The sequence below is a fragment of the Lissotriton vulgaris genome, chromosome 4_1, assembly GCF_964263255.1.
Source record: "Lissotriton vulgaris chromosome 4_1, aLisVul1.2, whole genome shotgun sequence".
In the NCBI taxonomy this organism is placed as follows: domain Eukaryota; kingdom Metazoa; phylum Chordata; class Amphibia; order Caudata; family Salamandridae; genus Lissotriton; species Lissotriton vulgaris.
Window position 1 is genome coordinate 1661448656 of NC_141691.1, and position 21665 is coordinate 1661470320.

General features: G+C 43.4%; 1 protein-coding gene and 1 pseudogene across 4 annotated transcripts in view; both read right to left on the reverse strand.

Moving 5' to 3' along the window:
* The window catches only part of SNX16 (sorting nexin 16), a 232094-nt gene that overhangs the window by 60108 nt on the left and 150321 nt on the right, over window positions 1–21665 (reverse strand). For all 4 annotated transcript variants that reach the window (XM_086965940.1, XM_086965939.1, XM_086965941.1 and 1 more), the window contains exon 5: window positions 19132–19201. In XM_086965940.1, coding sequence (XP_086822066.1) covers window positions 19132–19201 — 70 coding nt within the window. The remainder of the gene's footprint in view (window positions 1–19131; window positions 19202–21665) is intronic.
* Window positions 12547–13170, reverse strand: LOC147724379 (ADP-ribosylation factor-like protein 6-interacting protein 1 pseudogene; annotated as a pseudogene).

Here is a 21665-nt window from a genome sequence, read left to right on the forward strand (position 1 = left end):
ATTCCCCGGCACCAGTCAGTGGCAAGCACCTTAATTAAACTGCACTGGCTCCCGGTGGAGAAGAGGATCTACTTCAAGACCTTGTGCATGGCGTTTAAAATCTTGAAAACTGCATCACCGCCCATGCTAACTCCCCTTCTATCACTTTACTTACCCAGACGCACCCTCCGCTCAGAAGGCCAGAACTTAGCAATTGTCCCGCGCATTAAGCGAGCCCGGATGGGTGGCCGCTCCTTCCGATATCTTGCGGCTAAGCTCTGGAATGCCTTACCTCCCCCGATCCGTGGCCTGAACGATCTTCTATCTTTCAGAAAGGCAATGAAAACCAACCTCTTCTGTTAAGCTGGTATTGTTATGTTCACTGCTAGTTCCATCTGCAGCTACACTTTCTGTCTTATGAGCGCCGGGACGCCCCTTTGCTGGGGTAGCCGAGCGCTATACAAGCTCTTTTAACATAACATAACATAGTTGCAATTGTTCGCAAAATATCTACGTGTTCCCCAGCTAGTAGCAAAGCGGGCTTGATCACCTTTGGGTAGGTGGGCTTCTTGGAGGAAGGTTATGTCCACTCTGTGTCGGGTTAAATAATGTATCACCGGTCTTCTCTTTCGAGTGTTATTTAGGCCTTGAATATTCCATGTCGCTAAAGACCAATCCGAGGGGCCAGAGTTGTGTCCTACCTGTGCCATATTAGTACAAAAGGGAAAATCCGACATTGAAGCAATCGTGCATACCTATATCTCCTGACTACATCAGCCTCCCACCCTTCCTGAGAGGAAATACCCATTGTATCGAAGAAGAACAATGCACCAACTGGAACTCCAAAACCATGAACAAACCCTTCACAAGGTGCATTAAAATGTCGCAAAACATTTACACAGTGATCACCAAAGAGGGGGTGGCAATGCCCATGCCGCCAGTAGGCAACTAAAATGCAGTGTGGAATAGACTATATCACATAATCTTCAATGAGCCATTTAAAGCTAGACCTGAATGAGAGTTCAACCATGCCCTGATCAGGAGAAAATTTCCATGCTTGCGTCTGAGCTGCTCTGTGGTGGCGAGAGTCTATTTTCGTCGCTAGGGCGGGTGTTGTTGGCCTTGTACGTGCGACAGAACTCCTGTACCTCTGTGGAGGCTATCGAAGACACGGGCCCGCCCATTGACCTCAACTCTCAACCGGGCAGGGTACAACATGCCATATTTCAGTCCGAGATTCCTCAGGGTGACCTGGCTTCCTGGACCATGATGGTGAAAACTTGGAATAGCGACAATTTGGATCCCTGCCATATTGTTTCGCCACGCTCGCCCGACATGCAGAGCGCCGTGTCTCGAGCCCTAAAGTTCATGATACGGGCTATGATTGGCCGAGGCGTGCATCCTGGATTGGACCCGGGCCCCAATGACTGGTGAGCGCGTTCTACCACAAAGCCTGATGTAAAGGAGTCCCTACCAAACAGATCAATTAATATCGGCTCTACAAAGTGTCCATACGGCCAGTGGCTGCGGTCTCGGGAACACATAAAATGCGAACGTTGTTTCGGCGATTGTGCGCCTTCAAGTCCTCATTCTTTATTGCGACATCTTTGAGGATACGTTAAACACGGTCGAGTCTCTTAAGCGTTTGCACTGTACCATCTTCAAGGTATGAGGTGCGGGACTCTACTATGTCTAGGCACCTGTCCTGTGCCTGAATCTTAACTCCCATGTCCGCTATGTGTTTGTCTAGAGAGTCGAAGTGGACATCTAGCCCCTTGAAGCCTGCCTGCATCTCCTGCAGGAGAGAACCCATCTGGTTGGCAGTATCATCAGGTGTGGCCGCCTTTTGCCCTCCCTCCGTCATGTTACTGGGGTCTTCTTGGGCGGTCTCCATAATCTTTTCGAATGAGAGTAGACGTTGTTTTGGGTCTTTGCGGCCCATGCTGCAGTTGCGCTATTGAAGCAGGACAAGGGGCCTTGGAGTAGGAGTACTAGATAGTGCAGGCATGCTTAACTCGGCACCTTAACAGGTTGTGGCTGTGACTATGCCGCGTTTACTGTGCATGACGGCATTGTAGGAGGCTGACTGTCGCCATATCTGGCCCGAGGGCAGGTAGCTAATTCCAAAACTCAGGGTATCAATGATCAGCTCACTGGCATATACACTAGAGCCAGGATCTCCTCTGGTGGAAGGCGAGCTGCAGGGTCACTTGGTTCCTTGAGGGATGGCAGGACAGGAGTTACTGTGGTGGCTACAATTAAGGAGGTGAAAAGAGTCTGTGGCCGATATCAGGTGCAGCTGGGGCAAGTGGCGCCAATGAGGGGAGCACCAGGGGGGGGGAAACGGCTGAGGCCCGGTCGGGCGCCGGCTTAATTTTGCTCAGAGCGACCCATGGGCACTTGCAGCAGTGTATTATAGCGGGCCAAAGCGGGTGATGGTAAGCACACGCAGGCCCAGTCCCTGTGCTCTGCACGGGGGTAACTTCGCCACGTCCGCGTGAGGCCAACGGACCTCCCGCTAGTGTCACGCCGGGTTCGCTGGCGCACAGCTGCCAACTCACCACACCCGGTCGATCTGGGATCCCGCTCTGTGCGCCATAGCCGCTATGTCTCCTCCGGACTCCTTCCGCCTCTCAGATCGCCGTCATGATGGATTTTTGTGCCAAGTCACCGCGATGGCGCATCTGCCTCTTCAACGCTATGTTTTCGGCGCGGTTGGGCTACGCTGGTTCAGGAACCCCTCCCCTTCTTAAAACGGTCCGATTCGTAGCAGTTGGTCGCACTGGAGAGTGGGATAATGTGCGATTGCCAAAGCGGCCGGCGGAGCTTCAGAGCCACGCGGCCATCTTGGTGTGCGGTTTGGCCACGCTCGTACCTCTACCCTTAAAAGTCGGGACTGCAATACGGACATGCTCTTCTTCGGAAAAATATTAATAAGGTTTCATTTGGAGACCAAAGGGTTACAAATATCTACCTGAGTGCCTAAAATGTATCCGCTCCAAGACCTCATTAAATGCTTGATCCTCCTTTTTTCAACACGCCTTGCAAGGATGTATATTAAATCAATCAGCAGGACTAATGGCATGAAGGACCACTCTAGCAGTGTTTTTCCAAAGAAACTTCTCCACTCTTATGTTCAAAGCTATCTTTGCAGATGGTGAATTATAGATATTGATTACCAGGACGCTAATATTGTGGGAAGAAGATAGCAATACACTCAGGATAACTCCGGAATCAAATGATATTTGTTCTGTGGAGCAGTCTAGTCCTAAGCTTATGAATGTTACCAGGTCTCACATTGCTCTGCTATGCGGGGAGGCCTCGACATTAGTCTGGAAGGCAATAAACCCACAGCGAAATGAAATCCCCTCTAAATCCCAAGTTTCTAAGAAGCACACTATCCCATATGTTTTGCATAGGTCCGTTTCTCGTTCATCCACTAAAGAAAGGAAATGTATGCCTAAAGATGGCACTTAACCATAGATAGGATTAGGACACAAAGGGGTTTATTTCCAAGACCCTTGTGCCGCCGATGCGTCACTTTTAGAATGGGAAAAAGTGACATACCTGAAGCACAAGAGGCTTGTAAATAAGCCCCTAAGACTTTAGAGATCACGAGTGGGTATTTGGGAACTAAAGTCAGAGCTAAGTAGGGGGCACTAAGACTCGAGGTAGGTGTAATTCCAGGCCAGAAATGTGTGTACAGCATGAGGGATTGACTAGAGTTGGATATGACTTACTGAGGGCAAAGTTGGACATAGTACATTGAATGCAGGGCATTATAGCCTGCTAAATTAAAACAGTATGCATTTTATGCGCATTAAAGTAAAATGACAACCAGCGATTGATGCTGCATCTCCCTCTCTCCTTTGCCGTGCCCATATTCTTCTGCAAACCCGATATACCATCTGCCTTAACCTCACACGTCTTTGGAATATCTACCTCAGCCTGCAACTGGACTTTGGTGGACTTTTCTCCTTAGAAAAACTGTCTGCAATCCGACTGTTCGCAGCAACTTCATAACTACCATGCCAGTTTCTTCCCACCAATTCTTTGAAAGAGGGTGAACTCTCAGTTCTCGATTATCATCAGAAATAACCACTTTCTGGACTGTCAAATTGGGATTGATGATGTGATTGATTTAGAGGTCACTTTTGGCACTGTCTCATCAAACCTTGTTTAAATAACTCACAGCAGAATTTCCTTCAGAATTTGTCCTTTTAAGTGGACTGCTCGCAAGAAATTCATCCACCCCTTTTGCTATACTTACAAAGCCTTTTCTTGCTACGTGCCCCGAGGCACCCTGCCAAGCACCACACTTGTCAAACCATAGGTAGCTCCTTAGGACAATTTCACACACTCCTTTTGCATTCCTTCTTCCCTCACATCTGCGATGCATAAATTATCAGGGACCTCACTCCTACAGTAGCTCTACTGGGGGTCTTCACAGACGTAGGAGGGAATAGGGGAGAGCGGGTGCTTGTGGGAGTGGCATCGGTATTCGCTAAATAAGACATCGCTAAATAAGACATTGCACATAAATGGAGTGCGCACAATTACGGTGAGAGGCAATAGACTGGTGCTCAAAGTAGGAAGAATCTATCTAAAAAGCAGGGGGGTGCCCAAAGAAACACTCCCATGTGTGGGACAAATGGTGGGACTATTATGGACTCATGCGGAAGTGGAGAATGCGGTGCAAGAGCAAGTCGATTTAAAGACGGCAAAGTGGTTATGGGAGGGGGTGGGCAGCTGAGGGTTGGTAATGTTATGTATGTAATGCCATGTTTGAAAGAAAAAAAACACTGAAAATAAAAAATGTGGCTATTTAAAAAAAAAAAAAAATCCGTAGGCTAATGCGCTGCTCACCTTTCACCAGTTTATACTTGTTGTACCCATCCAAATGATAATGCTATTTGGCCTGATTCTGACAAAACTGAGATCCTGGTTAGTAAATTCCTTTACGATCCATGCCACAGCCACAAGCTCAATATCGGATCAAGCGGGATGCAAAAGTATATGCGAGTGACATTTTGGCCCAGTTGGAATATCAAGGTGTGACTGAAACTTGTGTTTCATAAATGAATAATCCTCTTTTTACGATATTAAAACTGGACGGTTCATATCACATAGTTTTGCATTACTGAAATGTTCGTATGTTTGCGGTACAGAACACCCATAGCTCTGTGTTGATAAGTAACATAGTACGTAAACAATATAAAACCACACTCAACAGATCTAATGGCTTTTGTAGTCACAATTTGGCTTCTGAAATCCATGACTTGACCGCATTTACCGTGGTCGGCAATCATGAAAGGTTTACACGTTTGCCTGAGGGCTATAAGAATAGTAATGGGGCTTTTGCTGCGCGTGTTGTGTCTTTTCGTACGTCGATGACATTTACTTGACGGATGACAATTAATACTGCATCTTGTACGTGTACATCGGATCGTTCTGTCTTTTGCTGACTTAGGGTTCAAATTTAATTTAGCTAAATCCTACATCACCTACTTAGTGGAACTCTTCTTGGACTATGAGCTCAACAATGAAGGTAGGGGGTTAGCCCCTCACTTTTTGGAGAAATGTGCCCAATTGGGATCTCCGTCTATTCTCAAGAAGTTACAATCTTTGCTGGGTTTTTTTTAATTTCAGGCGGACATATATTCCTGATTATGCCCAGTTTATCAAGCCGCTTTACGCGTTGCTACAAACCTCTTTTTTATCTTCCAACTGGCTTCCAGAAAATACCACGATTCTTCGGTCTTTGTAGTCTGATCTGCTTGCGACTAACTTCTTGTTAACTTGTGATAATTCCAAAAATGTGGTCATAAACATTGCGTCTGGTACCGTAGGTTTCACTTACTTGATGTTCAATGAGGGACAGTCCCCACTGCTTACAAATCGCATTTGTACACGTTGGCCGAGATACATTTTTCCACCATTTATAAAATTCTTACGGTGGTTCAGATGGTGATTCTGAAGGACTGCTCTCTGGCCCAGGGGAAATGCATTCTTATGGTCTCACCTGTATTGGCTTTAGAGGCAGGGACAAAGGTGAGTGTTCCGAATTCCAAAGCTTTACATCCCCATCCATAAAAGGCGCTTAGGGACTGTACAGCTCAATTAGAGGAGCTGCGTGCTTTGATTTTAGCTCTAGAAATAGCTGATCCTGATGTTAGCACTCTTGTTTTGTGCAATTCCTACTACTGTGTGCAGGCTTTCAATGACAATTTATTCTTTTGGTCTCAGAATGATCATCAAGACTCTAAAGGTAGGGCAATAAAGCGTAAAACGCTTTGGGTCCGAGTGTCCGAACTTAAGGAATGTTTGTCACTCACTCATGTTATCCATACGCTTGGACATCAGCTTGTGGGAGCACATGCTGTTGGTAATTTTTTGGCTGATGAGGCAGCCAAATCTGCAGTGGCCACATGTTAAGTAGCAGCTGTCACTAGGTCCATGACTAAAATTGATCATGATATAATTGGGGCAATTGCTCAGACGAAGGATGGAACAGACTTCCTACAGGGTTTTCCTTCATTTCATTCATATCACTTATCTAGGGATCAATTCCCATTTGCAACTATTCTGTCCATTGGGGATCGGATGATTTCCAACGAGGACCGCAGACTACCATTGATCATAGCCTCACATGAAGGCATGGCTTCTGCACATGCGGGAGTTTCTGTAACAGTTTCTATTTTACAGCAACATTATTGGTGGCGTGGTTTATACCAACAAACCCGTAATTATGTACTATCTTGTAACATTGGTCAATGGATTAAATCCTCTACTATTGCACGTCCTCAACATACACAGCTATATATTACTAATCAACTGTTTGGTTGTATTTATCTTGATCACTGAAGTCCTTTGACATCTGACACTGCATATAAACATTTTTGTTGAAGTGGATTTGTGCACTCAATTTCTTTGGGTTTGGTCGCAGCGCAGTGTTGACGCTCAAAATGTCATTAGAGATTTGCATGTCTTTGTCCGGACTTTTGTCTGTGGCACCTTCCATTCTGACCAAGCAAGGTCCTGAGTTTGCCTCTACGGCTTACAAGGAGGCAATGAAGTCTCTGGGGGTGCTGGTGCAGTTTGTCTCACTACCGGCCTCCAGGCAATTCAATAGTGGAGCCAATAAACCGTGACTTAAAGCCATCCTTGACAGCTAGAGTCTTATGTACTGGCAGGGGTTATCTGACTCATTTGTATGGGGTTCAAAGTGCACTAAATCTACCTATAAGATCTATGGGGGAGGGGAGGGTGGAGCCCATACGAGATGCTCTTTGGCATTAAAATGTTTGTGCCAGACCTTGATGGTCCAGACGTTGTGGCGGCTGCCACAACATTTTATGTAGATAACCATTCTACTATGTACAGGAACTACAAAAGACCCGTGACACACTGGCTAGAGATCATTCGCTCTCCTCCACTGAAGCAGCGGTGCTGATTCCTGTTACTGGAAACTTCCTAAAGTTGGTGATCTGGTACAGGAAAAGCTGGAGAACAAAAACTAATTTGATCCCTCTTATTGTGCACCTGTCCCTGTTCTTGGATTGAAAGGTACTTGTACAGTAATTTTGCCTCCTTTGCCTGGCCGCAAGTTAAACAGATTTATTTCTATTGACAATGTCAAACTACACCATACAGCAGATGCTGAATAGTAGGACTCCAAGTATTCCATGCAGAGATCTTACACTGGATCAGATGACTTTAGCTTCCGCGACTACTCCCCCGCATGATAGAGAGGGGTAGTTGGAAACTTCTATCAATTTCTTGCCTGTTGTAGCTTCTACTTTCACTGATGCACACGTCAAGTATGATAGTCCTCCAGTTAAGGTCGTCATCGACATTCTGGACAGTAGCATCCATAATCCAACTGATGCTGCACAGCCTCCATTGTTTTGTTTGGGAGCGAGTGGTTATTTTATGGATCGTACCAGTTTTTCATCAAACTCCTCTTCTTCATGCTCATCTGTGGTAACCCCTCCGACAAGTACGCATCTTTTCATTGCCTGGTTCAAGAAGACTTACCTAGTCCCACCCTGGACACACACCGGGATGGTACTCACGCTTGTATACCTTTTCATGTGGATTGGGTTTGTGACAGTGTTCTTCTTACTCCTCATTGGCCATGATTTGCCTGACTGCTTTGCTGTAAACTTTGACAGAGTTCTGGCTCTACATACATCATCCCATATAATGAAAAGAGATCAAGCCCTCGTGAACATTTCAGCTTTCCTTGACGCTGATGGCATTGTTTGGGATAAAGTTGCATTCGCTATTCATGGCCCAACGGAGGTCCTGAACGTTCCATACATGTTCCGCGTTTTCTTAGGAGATGCGATATCAATGGATATCCGTTTGGACAACTGAGATGTTCAAGCCGATCATTCATTGTTTTCTGATTTAAAGTATTATGCTGCTTTTGATATTGAATATTTATTTTTGAATTTGGCCAATTATGCAGATTTGTTCTGTTACCAACATTATGGCCATCATTTCTTGCACAAAACGAACACTCTAAGACCAATTTTTTAATTTTACACAGTGGGAACATTGTCCGACTCCTTTACAAGAGAGTTCTAATACTCAAAGGAGTAAGTTCACATACTTTTCTGATTATACTATTTCTAATCTAGAGTCCTATTTCTACAAGCTAAAATTGCCATATCAATCTAAATTCATATTGACAGCACTAAACTGATTTATTCGAATTCCTTTAGGAGTGGTTTGGCCTAACATGGTTACGAACATTGGAAAGACTCTTGAGTTGAAATCTATTTGGGGTACTAAAGATTGGCAGGTGCAAGGCACTGACGCACTGCATCAGGCATGTCTCATTCCGACTCAAATTCTGTTTTTAAATGACAGTGCAACAAACTACTCGTTTTGGTTTGGCAACGGCAAAAAACGTGAATCTGCCTTCTATTCTCTAATTAGCGGAGTATCAAATCAAATCAAATAGTCCTTTATTCGGCTTTCATCTGTATGAAAAACCATAACAGTACATTTAAAAATTTACACAAGTGGAATCGTTTAAAATTAAAAATGTGTTCTTCTAGTAGAGCACATGTAAAAAATTAATTTACAACTATCACAATTTTCACAATTTATAGAATGCAAGGATAGAAACAGTTAAAAACAGTCTAAAACATCTTAAGCTATACAGCGAATAGAAGTGAGTATAATCCTAGCATATAATATTTGCAGCAGTCTAAATTTGGCCTGTGTCTGATGACAAACATCAGAAATTTAGCTATGGCTTTAGCAGAACACTACTCATCCAAAAATTGGAGAGAGAGAAATGCGGGGCGGCACCTTCGGAAACCCATGGTTTTTAGAAACTGCATAAGCCAGCGTTTCCTTGGTTCACAGTAAAACTTACAGAATAGGATTGTGTGGATTGAGGATTGGGCAGAGACATCATCACAGGGGCATAGTTTGTAAATTCTTTGCCCAATCGATAGTTGTTGGGAAAGTGACCAAACGGTGGAAAATATCCAACCTGAACCGAGTTAATAAAAATCTTTCATAGCTGGAAAAATTGAAAGTTAAATAGGGTTGAATGGTCAAGGTTGTTTGGATTAATAACATGTGTTGGGCTGTTATTTTACTGGCCTCATTAGTCAGCCGCAGATATTTTAAGTGCGTCAAGCAGTGTTTTTTGAACGCTTTTCAAGAGATTTCTGAGATTAGGATGGGAGAATGATAATGTTGTGCCATACCCAAATCATACAAGAAGTTTTTAATGTAGGCTGTCCATCCAATCTTGTGAGCGTTCTCTAGAGAAATACAGTCCTCAATAAACCCTGGACAGAAAATAGTTTTATTTGATGACAAAATACGGTGCCATAGGAGGAGGGGTTGGATTTCAACTAAGTCTATCAAATGAGACAGACCCAGTTCCAAGTGGCACGAGTAGGCCGCAGTACCCTGTGGAACAGCGAGGAGAAACCTTAAAAAAACATTTTCAACCTTTTGCAGGGCTTCAACCTTCCCCTACCCCCACACACCAGCCGGATATATTGCGATGGCTACACATTTAGCCTTATATATCTCGATGAGTTCGGTGGGGGTCCTTATTCCCAATCTCCTTGAGAAATTAATTAACGCAACTGTTGCCCTCATAAAAAGCAATTTCCTTGACTCAATGGCCTGAGTCCAAGAACATGTATGCTCTATTACAATTCCCAGATACGGGTATGTGTTTGTGCTCTCGAGTTTACATGGTCAATGAAAATAGCCTTAATTTTCTTGGTTCTGGGACCTGAAGACGTAACAAAGGTTTTTTCAATATTAATTTTCAGGTCCAGATTGGCAATAAAAGTGCTATATCTCACGAGAGCACGTTGTAGTTCCTCGCTGTGGCATCAGAGTATAATTCATGCAAAAAAATTTACGAGAGGCTGCTCTACCCCCATATAAAATAAAATGGATCATGATTTAGTATGACTTAACGCAGTCGAAAGCTGCTGACAAATCGACATACGCTATATATAGGCCTATATATAGGGCCCCCCTTGGCATTTATGTACTTGCCCATCAAAAGAGACAAATTGAGGTTTTGCTCAGTGGTACCAAGTCCTTCACGGAACCCAAATTGAATATCTGATAGAATCTTGTTGTCATCCGCACACTGCTGGAGTCGCTCTAGGATAACTCGCCCTGCCACTTTCCCCAGAGAGTCCAGCAGGGAGATAGGACGGTAACAAGAGGGCAATTGGCGGTCCCCTATTTTAAAAATGGGAACAAGAATGGATTGAGACCACGAATCCACAAGCCCTACAGCACATGCTGCTCGTAGGACTCTGGTCAAAATTGGGGTCCACAAATCCATATTAAATTTAAAAAGGTCGATTGAGACCCAATCAGGACCTGGGGCCTTTCAATTTTTGCTAGCCACCAATGCGAGCTCCACTTCCTCATACGTTACATCAAGAGCTATCAGAAATGGAGTTATTTTGGTTTCAGCGATGGTTGGTACCTGTGCATTATGTGTTTCTTGCCCATTGGGGGGGATGCCAAATGTCCGCTCAAAATGTTCAACCCATATTTGTTCGTCTATAGCAACATCAATTGTAGGCTTATCTCTAGATTCTGACAAAAAGGCGACACTATCTCTTAAGATACAAGATTTATGGAGTTGATCCCATAGATCTTTTTTCAGTTCTGCTTTCCTCGATTTTATGACCCGATTATACTCCCTTCTGAGAGTGGCAATTTCCTGGGTATCCCCTTTCTGTTTTATGTAGTGCTGTTTTTAGTTCTCTATATGCATTAGTACAACTACTATCAAACCATCCTTTGGTTTTGGACTTTCTGTTTTAATTTGACAAAAAGGGCTTCTTTTATGGATTTTGTTACTATCGCAAAGTTGGTCATAACATCCTCGTTAGAGGTGGCCAGATCAAGACATTTTTCGATCGCTGTTCGTGAATTTTTGACCACACTTGTGGTGATATCCAATGGGTCCACTTTCTCCCACTTAAGTGAATACCCATTAAGCCTATCTACGATCAAGGTGTTTTGCCCAAGGGTCCTATTATGCCTATCTGGCTTCTGCAAAAGTTTTAAGATAATGCTGTTTGGGTGGTGATCGCTAATAATGATGTCATGGGTCTTAAAATTCAGGACTCGAGATCCAGCTTTCGAAGAGATAAAAATAAAATCTATTATACTTGACCTTCCTCTGCCGTTGAAAGTAGGAATAAGCCGGACTGAGGGATTCACCATATCATTTGCCAGACCTAAATCTAGGCCAAAAAAGGTTTCGTTCAAGCAGTCCCCAATTATAGTATGGGGGAAGTGAGTTACCGGGTTTTCATTCTCATCCATAATACCACAGGCTAAATTATTACTGTTCCTGCACAAGGTTTGGTTACAATCGCCACCCCAAATAATTACCACATCTTTAGTGGCCTTATTAATTAATTCCTGGAGGAAGAGAAAGATTTCTTTTATCACTTTCATTAACTCTCCCGGGTGGAGATTGTTATAAAAATTGACCAGTAAAAGAATGTCAGTGTTACTCGGGTACAGAGATATTATTTGAAAATTGGGTTCTAATTTGATTGGAACGATTTTCATAATCTGCACGAGATTGGAAACAAATATGATCAAGCCACCTTTTGCTCTACCAGAGGGTGACAGTAGTGCTGGGGAGGTTTTATAACCGTCTAAATGTATCTCAGATGTAGCCCACGCTTCTTGGATACAAAGAATGCTAAACTTATGGACAAAACTAAGCCAAATATCGTTTGTCACATTTGAGCGCAAACCTGCGGTGTTCCAGTAAAGTATAAACAGGATAGAGTTACCCCAGGAGCTAGCAAGAGCGGGGCCTATACTAATATTCTCCTCTAAAAAATTTACACTGGATCGTACTGACCGGAGTTACTCGATTGTTTCTATTGGATGCATTACTTCCATTTCCACACAAGGTCAGTGCAATTAAAACATTTACATTAACAAACAAAACATATATAATTAGAAAAACATCAGTGAAGAATGATGCAGACTGCTGTTCCCTTGGAAATAATTTTTTTACTTTCAATGATTGCTTCATTCGTTTTTCTTCTCCTTTTGCTTCATAGGTTTATTGATCTCTTTTAGCCATGCCAATATACTTTTTGATAAGTCTGTGTTGGTTTAGCCCAGGAATAAGTTCACAATAATGTATGTAAGGAGGAGGTTGTGGACTTGCTGTCCTAACCATGCAACTACAACCAGAGTACTGATCATAGTCATGAAGTACATTTTAGGCTTTTCCTCTTTCAAAGAGTAAAGACGTTTCCACCAGCCAACAATTCTTCGACGACTTTTAACAAGAGTACAACAGATCTCATGGAATTTTTGCTGCTATTCAGTTGTCCACTGATTGGAGCCAAAAATTTTAGGAGCAAGAGTTGGGACAATGTAATCTGCCAAACACAGCAACATTAAAAAAGATGAAACTCCTGACAGAACTAATGGGTCCAAGTAAAAAATCAGCAAGAAAATTGAAGAAAGGACGCCAATCAGAGCAGCTGGAAAACCAAGGTTTTTCCCACCGAAGCACTCTATCGGAAACCAGGATTACTTCTCCCTATTCTTGGAGCTGCTCCTCGAGGCTGGCTGTTTCTGCGGCCAGCAGGTTGCTGCTACGGTTGTCTCCCTCCGCCATGATCCCTGTTCCACAGACGGTCAACGACTAATTAGCGAGTATGATACATGGGGTACACACACCAAACATACGATTGATCTATTGCATGCCTTGTTCCTAAATGATAGTATAAATTCCTCTGATGTGACCCCTTGGGGTGGTTATTGTGGCCAGCTACCTCCATTGCATGTCAACTAAGTTTTCTTAATGCAACGTCAGGTTTCTCACAAAGTAGACCTGATCCACGTTTCCCACATTCTCATTCAGTCACCACGTATTCGCTGGGGACATTGTGTCAACAATGGTTGGGACACTCAACACTGATGTCAGTGAAACAACACCTGTCCCTTTGTCGGATGACATCAATTTGGCTGACTTTATTCTTAGATCCAAATCACCACAATCAAAACGATTTATTTATGAAGCATATAATGAATTGTGGAAACTATCACAGATGGAAGCTGCGATGCGCTTGCGTGAAATTGACCTAGCTAATTTAGGAAAAGTTCTTGCAGTGGTTGATACTATTAATACATTATCTTCCGTATTTACACCTTGGATAATATTGTTTCCTCGGTTATTGATATTGTACAGAAGGATGTATCTGTAGTGTATCATGGTCAAAAACAATTGCACTCTGAAATGCAATTTGCATTGACGCTACAAACGCTAAAAAAGGAGAAAGTTCCATTGGATTATTTGAATGCTTTTACTGTTTAATTTGACTGCTAAACAAAAATGTATGTAGATGAATGGACGCAACTTAAACTTTATTACACATAGAACAATTAGAACAGTTACCTTACTCTGTAGCCGAGACATATGCAGCTGTGTGGTTAATACATGGTGTTATTTCACTGCCCTTCTCACTGTTTGTTTACTTTTTGCATGCAACATTTTACTATTGGATGCTTTGAGACCCTGGGAAGTGCATTTATTCATGAATTGTGGTCGTTGCCTTTCACATGCAGATGTAAGTAAGCCGATAAGGAGGTTTTCCTCACAGGGGAGAATTTAGATTCCAAAGTAGGACATTCCCTAGTCTGCAAACAAGTTAAATTGCACAGCGCTTGTAATGTGTCAGCCCCTAATCTGGCTCGTTTTTTAAAAGGTACGCCCGTCCCAGCTGTTATTTCCTTATTAACTTTGCTTTTGAATGGCAGTTATCTTATTTTAAATACCCACAACTGCTGCAGCTTACGGGCCGGGATCCCGTACATACTAACTGTTTCGCAACGGGTTACTTACTGTAGCAATGTCCTTTTTCCACCCCCTCATAGGACCGTAGATAGTTCGCTTTGGCCTTCCATTCCAACTTTGAAAACAGATTTCAATAAACTAAGCAGACTCAAAGCTTTATTGTTTCAATAAGAAAAGGATCTCTCATCAGCATAAGAGACCTTCGAACTGCAGGTGGCCAGAACCGCAAGCGAGATACACTCGCTGCTGAACACAAATCTCTCACTCCATTTTGGAGAATACACCAGATATTTAATGTGCATCTTTTTTAAACTTGTGAGATCCGGCCTTGTGTCCTCTTTTAAGACAATTCCTGATCGATCTGGGAGTGTTGTGTTCTGGGGTGTCTAATCATTGGCTTCTTCATGAGTGTTTGGAAGAGTGAATGAGACACTATAGCTAGTCAGTCCTGGGCTTGTGGGCACTAGGGTGGTGGGAAGGCTTAGCCCCTATACGCCGAGGTCCCATAATCCTGCACATAGTTCTGTGTATGTGCCCCTGTAGCAATGCAGCTTGGGATTCTGGAAAGCAACCAACTACTGTTCCAGTTTTTAAAAAGGGCAACAACGGATATCCACGTTGTTATCGTTCAAATCATTCGACTGTGTTGCAAAATCAGCAGGCAGGGTGATTTTAACATGAATCAATAGTTTGGCAGAGGAGATGGGAGTTCTATCTGACGTGCAACATGGTTTCAGATCAGGTCTGAGCACAACAGAACATTGCCACAACCATCATCTTTTACTTGAGCAGTACACTATTAATAATAACACTTCATTACATCTGGCATTTATGGACCTCAGCTCGTCCTTTTATTGTGTCAATAGGCTGAAGCTGTGGTCTATACTTGCCAACGCGGGGTTGATTTGGGCATAATTATCCATTTAGCAATGCGTACATTGTAACTTGAAGGCAAAAGTTGGATACAACACTAAAGGAAACAACTGATTTATTTAAACTAGTCCAGGTGTCAAACAGTTTGTTTTAGCTCCATTCTTATTAGTTTTATACATAAATGACTTAGAATGTTATTCAGCATCTGGCAAAAAGATGTCCCCCTCCAAATGGGTGGTCGTCTCATGCCAGTACTATTATATGCGGAAAGAACAGCTAATGCTCTTAATGAGTTTCTTGATGGTTCTGTTTCTTATATGTGCAAAAGGGATTTTAGCACAAATCTTAGTAAGTCATTTATAATGGTGTGTAGAAGCAAATTGGCAAAGTCAAGATATTTTATGATAAAGGGTCATTGTTTGGAAAAGATTAAGGCCGTCCCCTATGTAGGCGCGGCCTTCGAAAAGCATTGATAATGGAAGGAGCTGTTAAGAATTCAAAGAGATCCCCTGCTCAATCCTTCTTAGCGGTCTTTATTTTGCTCAAAATTGGGGAAGAAACATATTCCATCTATGCTTCCCTTATATCAGTCAAAATGGGTTACTGTTGCTTGATATGGATCTGGGGCCAGGGGTCATGTTGACTCTGGTCTCCTATAAACAGAGGAGAATACGTTTTATAGATGTCTTTGGTCTGTTCCCCAGTCTTGTTCACACTATTCCTGTCACGAATAGCTAGAGATGTCCTATGTGATAGATGGAATTCAACTTACACCGCTTTTATTATGGATTTCTATATGGTGCAATCAGAGTTGTTCCCTAAAACTACTGATTGTTAAAGATCGTCTAACTATGGTGAACATTGAAAATCCAGATGGCTTAGGAACATCAAATCTTTAAGTGTCTACTTAGGTAGATCTGAACTGTAGAGTTTACCAAAGTTAACAAACCAGGATAAGCACTGGGCAAAGACCATTTTTTATCAATGAAAAAGACAGGACAGAAAAAATCATGAGCTGGCCAAACCTACAGTTAAATCTAAACGTAAAAATGACTTTCTCTTTAGAGCCGTATCTGTTAAATGTGTATGACAATTGGGATCAAAATCTGGTCACACCATTCAGACTTGGTCTAGAACAGTACTATCTGTCCTTTCCTTTCCTTTGGGCCGAAGTTCTAAGGATACTCCCTGTCCCTGTGGCACTTTATATTTGTTTGTGAATTTAATGCCCCTGGTTTAGCATGACACAGGATAGAGTATGAGCACAGCCTTCGTCAGAGTGCAGAAATACATTGCGTATATTCCTGTGAAGATTCAGACAATTAAATAAAAGTGGTCAAATCCCATGAGGGTCTTGTGAGCAGAGGACTGTACACTCAATGTGGTCGTTAGCTGAAGTGATGGGTGGGACCATTTCTGGTGTTTAGGATGAGAAAGTTTGACAAGACTTGTAGTTTTAGTTGTTTTGCTACTTTAGGAAGGCTGATGACATCCAGAGAGAGCAGAGAATTCATACTTCATTATGCTCACAGTTTGGATACTCCTGCATGGAACCGGCCCCCCTGGCTACTTGCTATAAATCATCACTTTGCAGAAAGGCTGTATCTGGAGAGCAGCCTGAAAATGACATTTAAAAGAGAACCAAACCAAAACGGTTCTGAAACCTCAGACAGGGGAACTACATCCCCTCGCTACATCTAGAAGTAAACAAGCAGCTGCAATGCAATAGGTCTCGCATTAGTAAAATTTTGAGCTATTGTTATTGCTAATGATAAGTTTTGTAACAAAATCTTCGAAGAGAGGAAATTGTGCAGTACCACAGGCTGTTACTAGGTGCCCCGCTTGCTTTGTAACAGCTCCAATGAAGGGGAGCATCTAAGAGGGAGTGAGGTGTGATTTTGGCACGCTGATGGAGAACCCCAGTGAATGCAGGAGGTCTGACGTAGTCTGGAGGTGGGAGACGACAACCTGTAACGAGCCTCCCTTCAACGGCCAGTTGTCGAGAAGTGGGAAGACTGGCACCTCTGATCCGCGTAGATGAGCTGCGACCTCCGCCATCAACTTGGTGAACACCTGAGGGGCACTGCTAACGCCAAAGGAGAGCACGCTAAACTGAAAATGCTTGTGGCCCACCATAACCAGCAGGTACGGAAATATGCATCCTGCAAGTCCAACGCTACCATCTAGTCTCCTGGGTCCTGGACCTGAGCTAGAGTGAGTGTCTTGAATTCCTCCTGTTAGAGGAAGTAGGTGAGGGTTCATAGTTCTAGGATAGGATAGGATGAAGGCCTTTGTCCTTTTTCAGAACCAGAAATTAGCGGGAGCAACAATCGCAGCCCACTTCTGGCGCCAGAACCCGCTCTATGGTTCCCTTGCCCAAGAGAGACAGGACTTCCACCTGAAGCAAAATCAGATGATTCTCCGTCAGCCAGTCAAAAGATGGAGGCATGGAAGGAGGGGTCGTCCGAACTATTTGGAGGACCCACCTGTCCGAGGTGATGTTTTACAATTGGCGGAGGGGATGGCTGATCCTGCCACCAACTGGCCACCCATGATATGGAAGGGTCAGATTAGGAAGGCTTGGAATGGATTTTCTTCCGTTGTCCGGGGGAAAGCACCTACAGAAATTACGTTGGTCACTTCTGAATGCACATAGTGAATAGTTGAAGCTTTAAGTAGAACGTTCCTTAGCCACAAGAGGCTCTGATCTTCATTGACAAATCTGTGCTGCTGCTAAACTAGAGCATAATGCGCAGACGTATCGTTTCTACGCTCCAAATGTTGATCCGCCTGTACCAGCATGTGATGACAATCGTCTTAAGTATGAAACTCAGTGTCGTGTGACAACACATGTGCATGCAGGTACAGATGTTGGAGCATATTAAGAGGGAATAAACATGCAGTTCTTAGGCCAGAATAAAACACTACCGAAATCTACCAATCTGCAACAGAATGTTGCAATAACAAAATAGTGACCATTGTATTCACCACATGCTCATCACTGTGTAACACTGGATAGTGAGAAAAGTACAATCCAGAGGTAATGATCCTACTCATTTCAAGCTTTTTTGCATTCAGTAAAAGTGCATCAACACACATTATCATTTTGCAACAATTTGCTGAAGTTACAGTACAATGGGCAGGTGTTCTACACAGCATACGCTTCTGGCTGTGCAGCAATATTCAATACTTGCAGTACAATGAAGGGGAGCGTGCGTTACTCTCACAGGATTTACACATCATTCTGGAATTGGCAGCAAAAGAAACGTCATGTTTGCAGCAAGTACACTGCTCTCTTCGAATACCAAATCTTACACACACACACACACACACACCCACCCCCACCCACCCACACACACACAGCAAAGTGGTTGAATTTGTCAGTTCTTATTTGAAATCTCATCCATGAATAACACTTCTCGCTGTTACGTAATGACAAGTGAGAATGAGTCTGAGAAATTCCAGGTTCTTCACACTGCAAAAAGACTATACAACCATTATTGTTTATCTTGATACATTTCTCATGAAACCAAAGCATCTGGAAATTACTGTAGTAAGGTAGCCATGGTTATCGTGTTCATTCCATTTACAGACTCTACTTTGCCAATAGAAATTGGAAAAAAGTCAGGCTAACCAGAGACAAATACTTCTGAAAGAAGTTCTTAATTAGATGAATTGATGTAGGTCTTCCTCTTGCTCTCAGGGAGAAGATTAGAAAAACATTTTCAAGTCACTTTCAAACTGTGGTAAATTGTAAAACTGAGCCAAATCGTCTCAATAAACCACAGTCTCCAAGCGTTTTTAAGAATTCCTGTGGGGTGTGAAATCTAAATCAATCTATTTTTCAAAATGCGTCAGGTAATGCAAGTATATATTTTTATGCTTCGGTTCACAGCAAACAGCAACAATAAACATTCAAAAAAAAAACTTACCCTGCTCTCTACCAGGCTGTCGAATGGACCTGGAGGGTCATCAAGACATAAAAACTCTCTAACTGCAAGGCTGCAAAAGGAAAAATAAAAATAAAATTGGTCACAAACGTACAAAAAGAACCAATGCACATATTCAAGTTATGATCATGGACTCCTAATCATATACCTCAGCGCCGAGGTATATACCCACATGCTACCTACAATAGAAAAAGACAGACGTGTTCACCAGTTCGACTTCCTTGGCAAAATCTGGGAAAGCATCGATAACAATCTGAAGAAATTATCTTTTCATGCGTGCAAGGAAAGGAAAATAATCGTGACGGGAAATAGAACTATCAGGAAGAGTCCTCTTTAGAATTCTGAGCCAAACATAGAACATAGTATATTAAACATATAGAGTACTCCAGCTGCTCAGACAAAATGAAAAGCTTACTAACCCTGTAGTGACTAGTTCTCCTAGACTACGGAGTCTTTCATATTAGCAATCTCTGGGAAAACGTGCTTTAAATTAAGTCTACTATGGTCCTGCAAATGATCAAAGCATTACAGATCTTCGCATCTGGCTGGGCTTGTCTCTTGTTTTTAGAACATTCGCTGTAATCGTTTCCTGTTTTTCCAGCCTTGGTGAGGTTTAGCGGTTTACCAAACATCTCAATAAATAAAGCAGGAAGGGAACACGAACGGGAAATGTGTTGACAATTTTAGAAACGCTTGCCTTTCAAAGGGCACATGTATAAGAGCTCTAAGCAACACATCACAAGCTCTGGACTACTGCTCTTTGTATTCGGTGGAGAGAGAATGGAATATGCCTGAACCACAAATGTAAATGTAAATGTAAATGTGAGTGTACTTGTAAAGCGCACTGCGACTCCATGGAGTATCCTGGCGCTGAAGACCGCTGGGGAACCCGTCCTGGTTTTCCCTGTGAGATGGTCCCTTTCTGGGTATCTCCAAGGTGAAACCAGGCATCCCCGGCGTCTGTGGGGGGCCTTTGTAGAGATGAGGCAAGCTTAATGCCCACAGTTGCCGAGTGTGTTCCCTGGTTAGAGTAGGCACCGAGGCGAGAATTATCGAGTCAGTTTTGACCCTGGTCCACAACCCTGCCACGTCGGGAATTGAACCCTGGTCCGGGGCCGTTCTCTGCTTACGGGTCTGACGCCTCTAACCAGTGAGCCACACCACTACACAAATGTGTAATACTATAGGCTTCTTCGTAACCTAAGCCAAGAGATGGTAGAAACTGGTTGGCCTCCTCACAGGAGGGATGCATCTCAAAATAGGAGCAACTTTTCCTTAAATGAGTCACCCAGGAAAATGAAAAACATTTTACCCCATGAATCAGCAACAATATAGATTTCAGAAAGTCCTTTCTTACTTAAACTCTATGCACAGAAGTACAAACACGGGTTTTTGATAATACATGCTTTTGGTTACAGGTATAAAGTTGGCTGGTTTAGAATGAAACAACCCACTAAGAGCTCCATATGTTGTTGGTGTCTGCCCAGCTCCTGTGACACTCCAAGTGCTACTGGTGGAACATTCTAGGTATAGAGCACTCACAGAACACCCATTTTCCTCAAAGGGACAAAACACTTTCACAAAGCTCACTCATGGACACCACACTAAGACAGGGGCGACTCCTCCGTGTGGGCGGAGGAGCGTCGCCCCCACTTCTTTCTCGCAGTGGAAAAGCAGAAACATAAAATGGTAGTTTAAATGCCATTTTATTTTTCTCACGCTGCGAGAAAGCAGAAGGGTTTGGTTGGGGGTGGGTGGACGGGCTTGCTCTGGGGCAGGGGAAAAGTGGCATGCCCACTGTTGTGGGGGCTGACTGTTTGATCGGCCTCTGGGGCTGCCCAAACAAGTCATGTGCACTCTCCATTTTCTCCTTGTAGGCTGCATGCAGCCTACATTGAGAAAATCCCCTCCTCATAGACGCCTGTGCGGTCAGCGTGCCAATCAATCACAATGCTGCCATTGCAGTGGTGTGATTGGCATAGGGGAGGTGAGGGAGGCTACCTGCTTCCAGTTCCAGAGGTTGACGCGGGCCGACGACGAGGGACCAGGCCGATGACGCGGGACTGGCGAAGGTAAGTTTTTTATTTTAAATTACCCTCCCTGCGCGCGACCACCTCCCAGTGCCACCCCCCCGTCACCCCGCCCCCCTCACCCACGAGTCATTCCGGCCGCAACTGCACTAACACACATCTCCCCTTGTGCAACATTCCCAGATAAATACATACAGGTCATACTTAACCACCTAATTGTAAGAACCTTACTACACAAAATTACCCTCCAAGTTAGCAGTTTTCTTCTCAAGCATCAGACCAAAACATTGCAAGCAAGACTTGAAGCGCAACGCAGACGATAAACCTTCAACTGCAGAATATCAAGGAATGCTCCCTTGTCAAACTCAATCTCTATCAAGACTGGGGCTCACGTAGTCCTCTTTGCCTGCACATAGACATACCCACAATGATATGGCCATGTTTGGGGCTGAACCATTTACTTCATCTCACAACGGTCTTTGAATA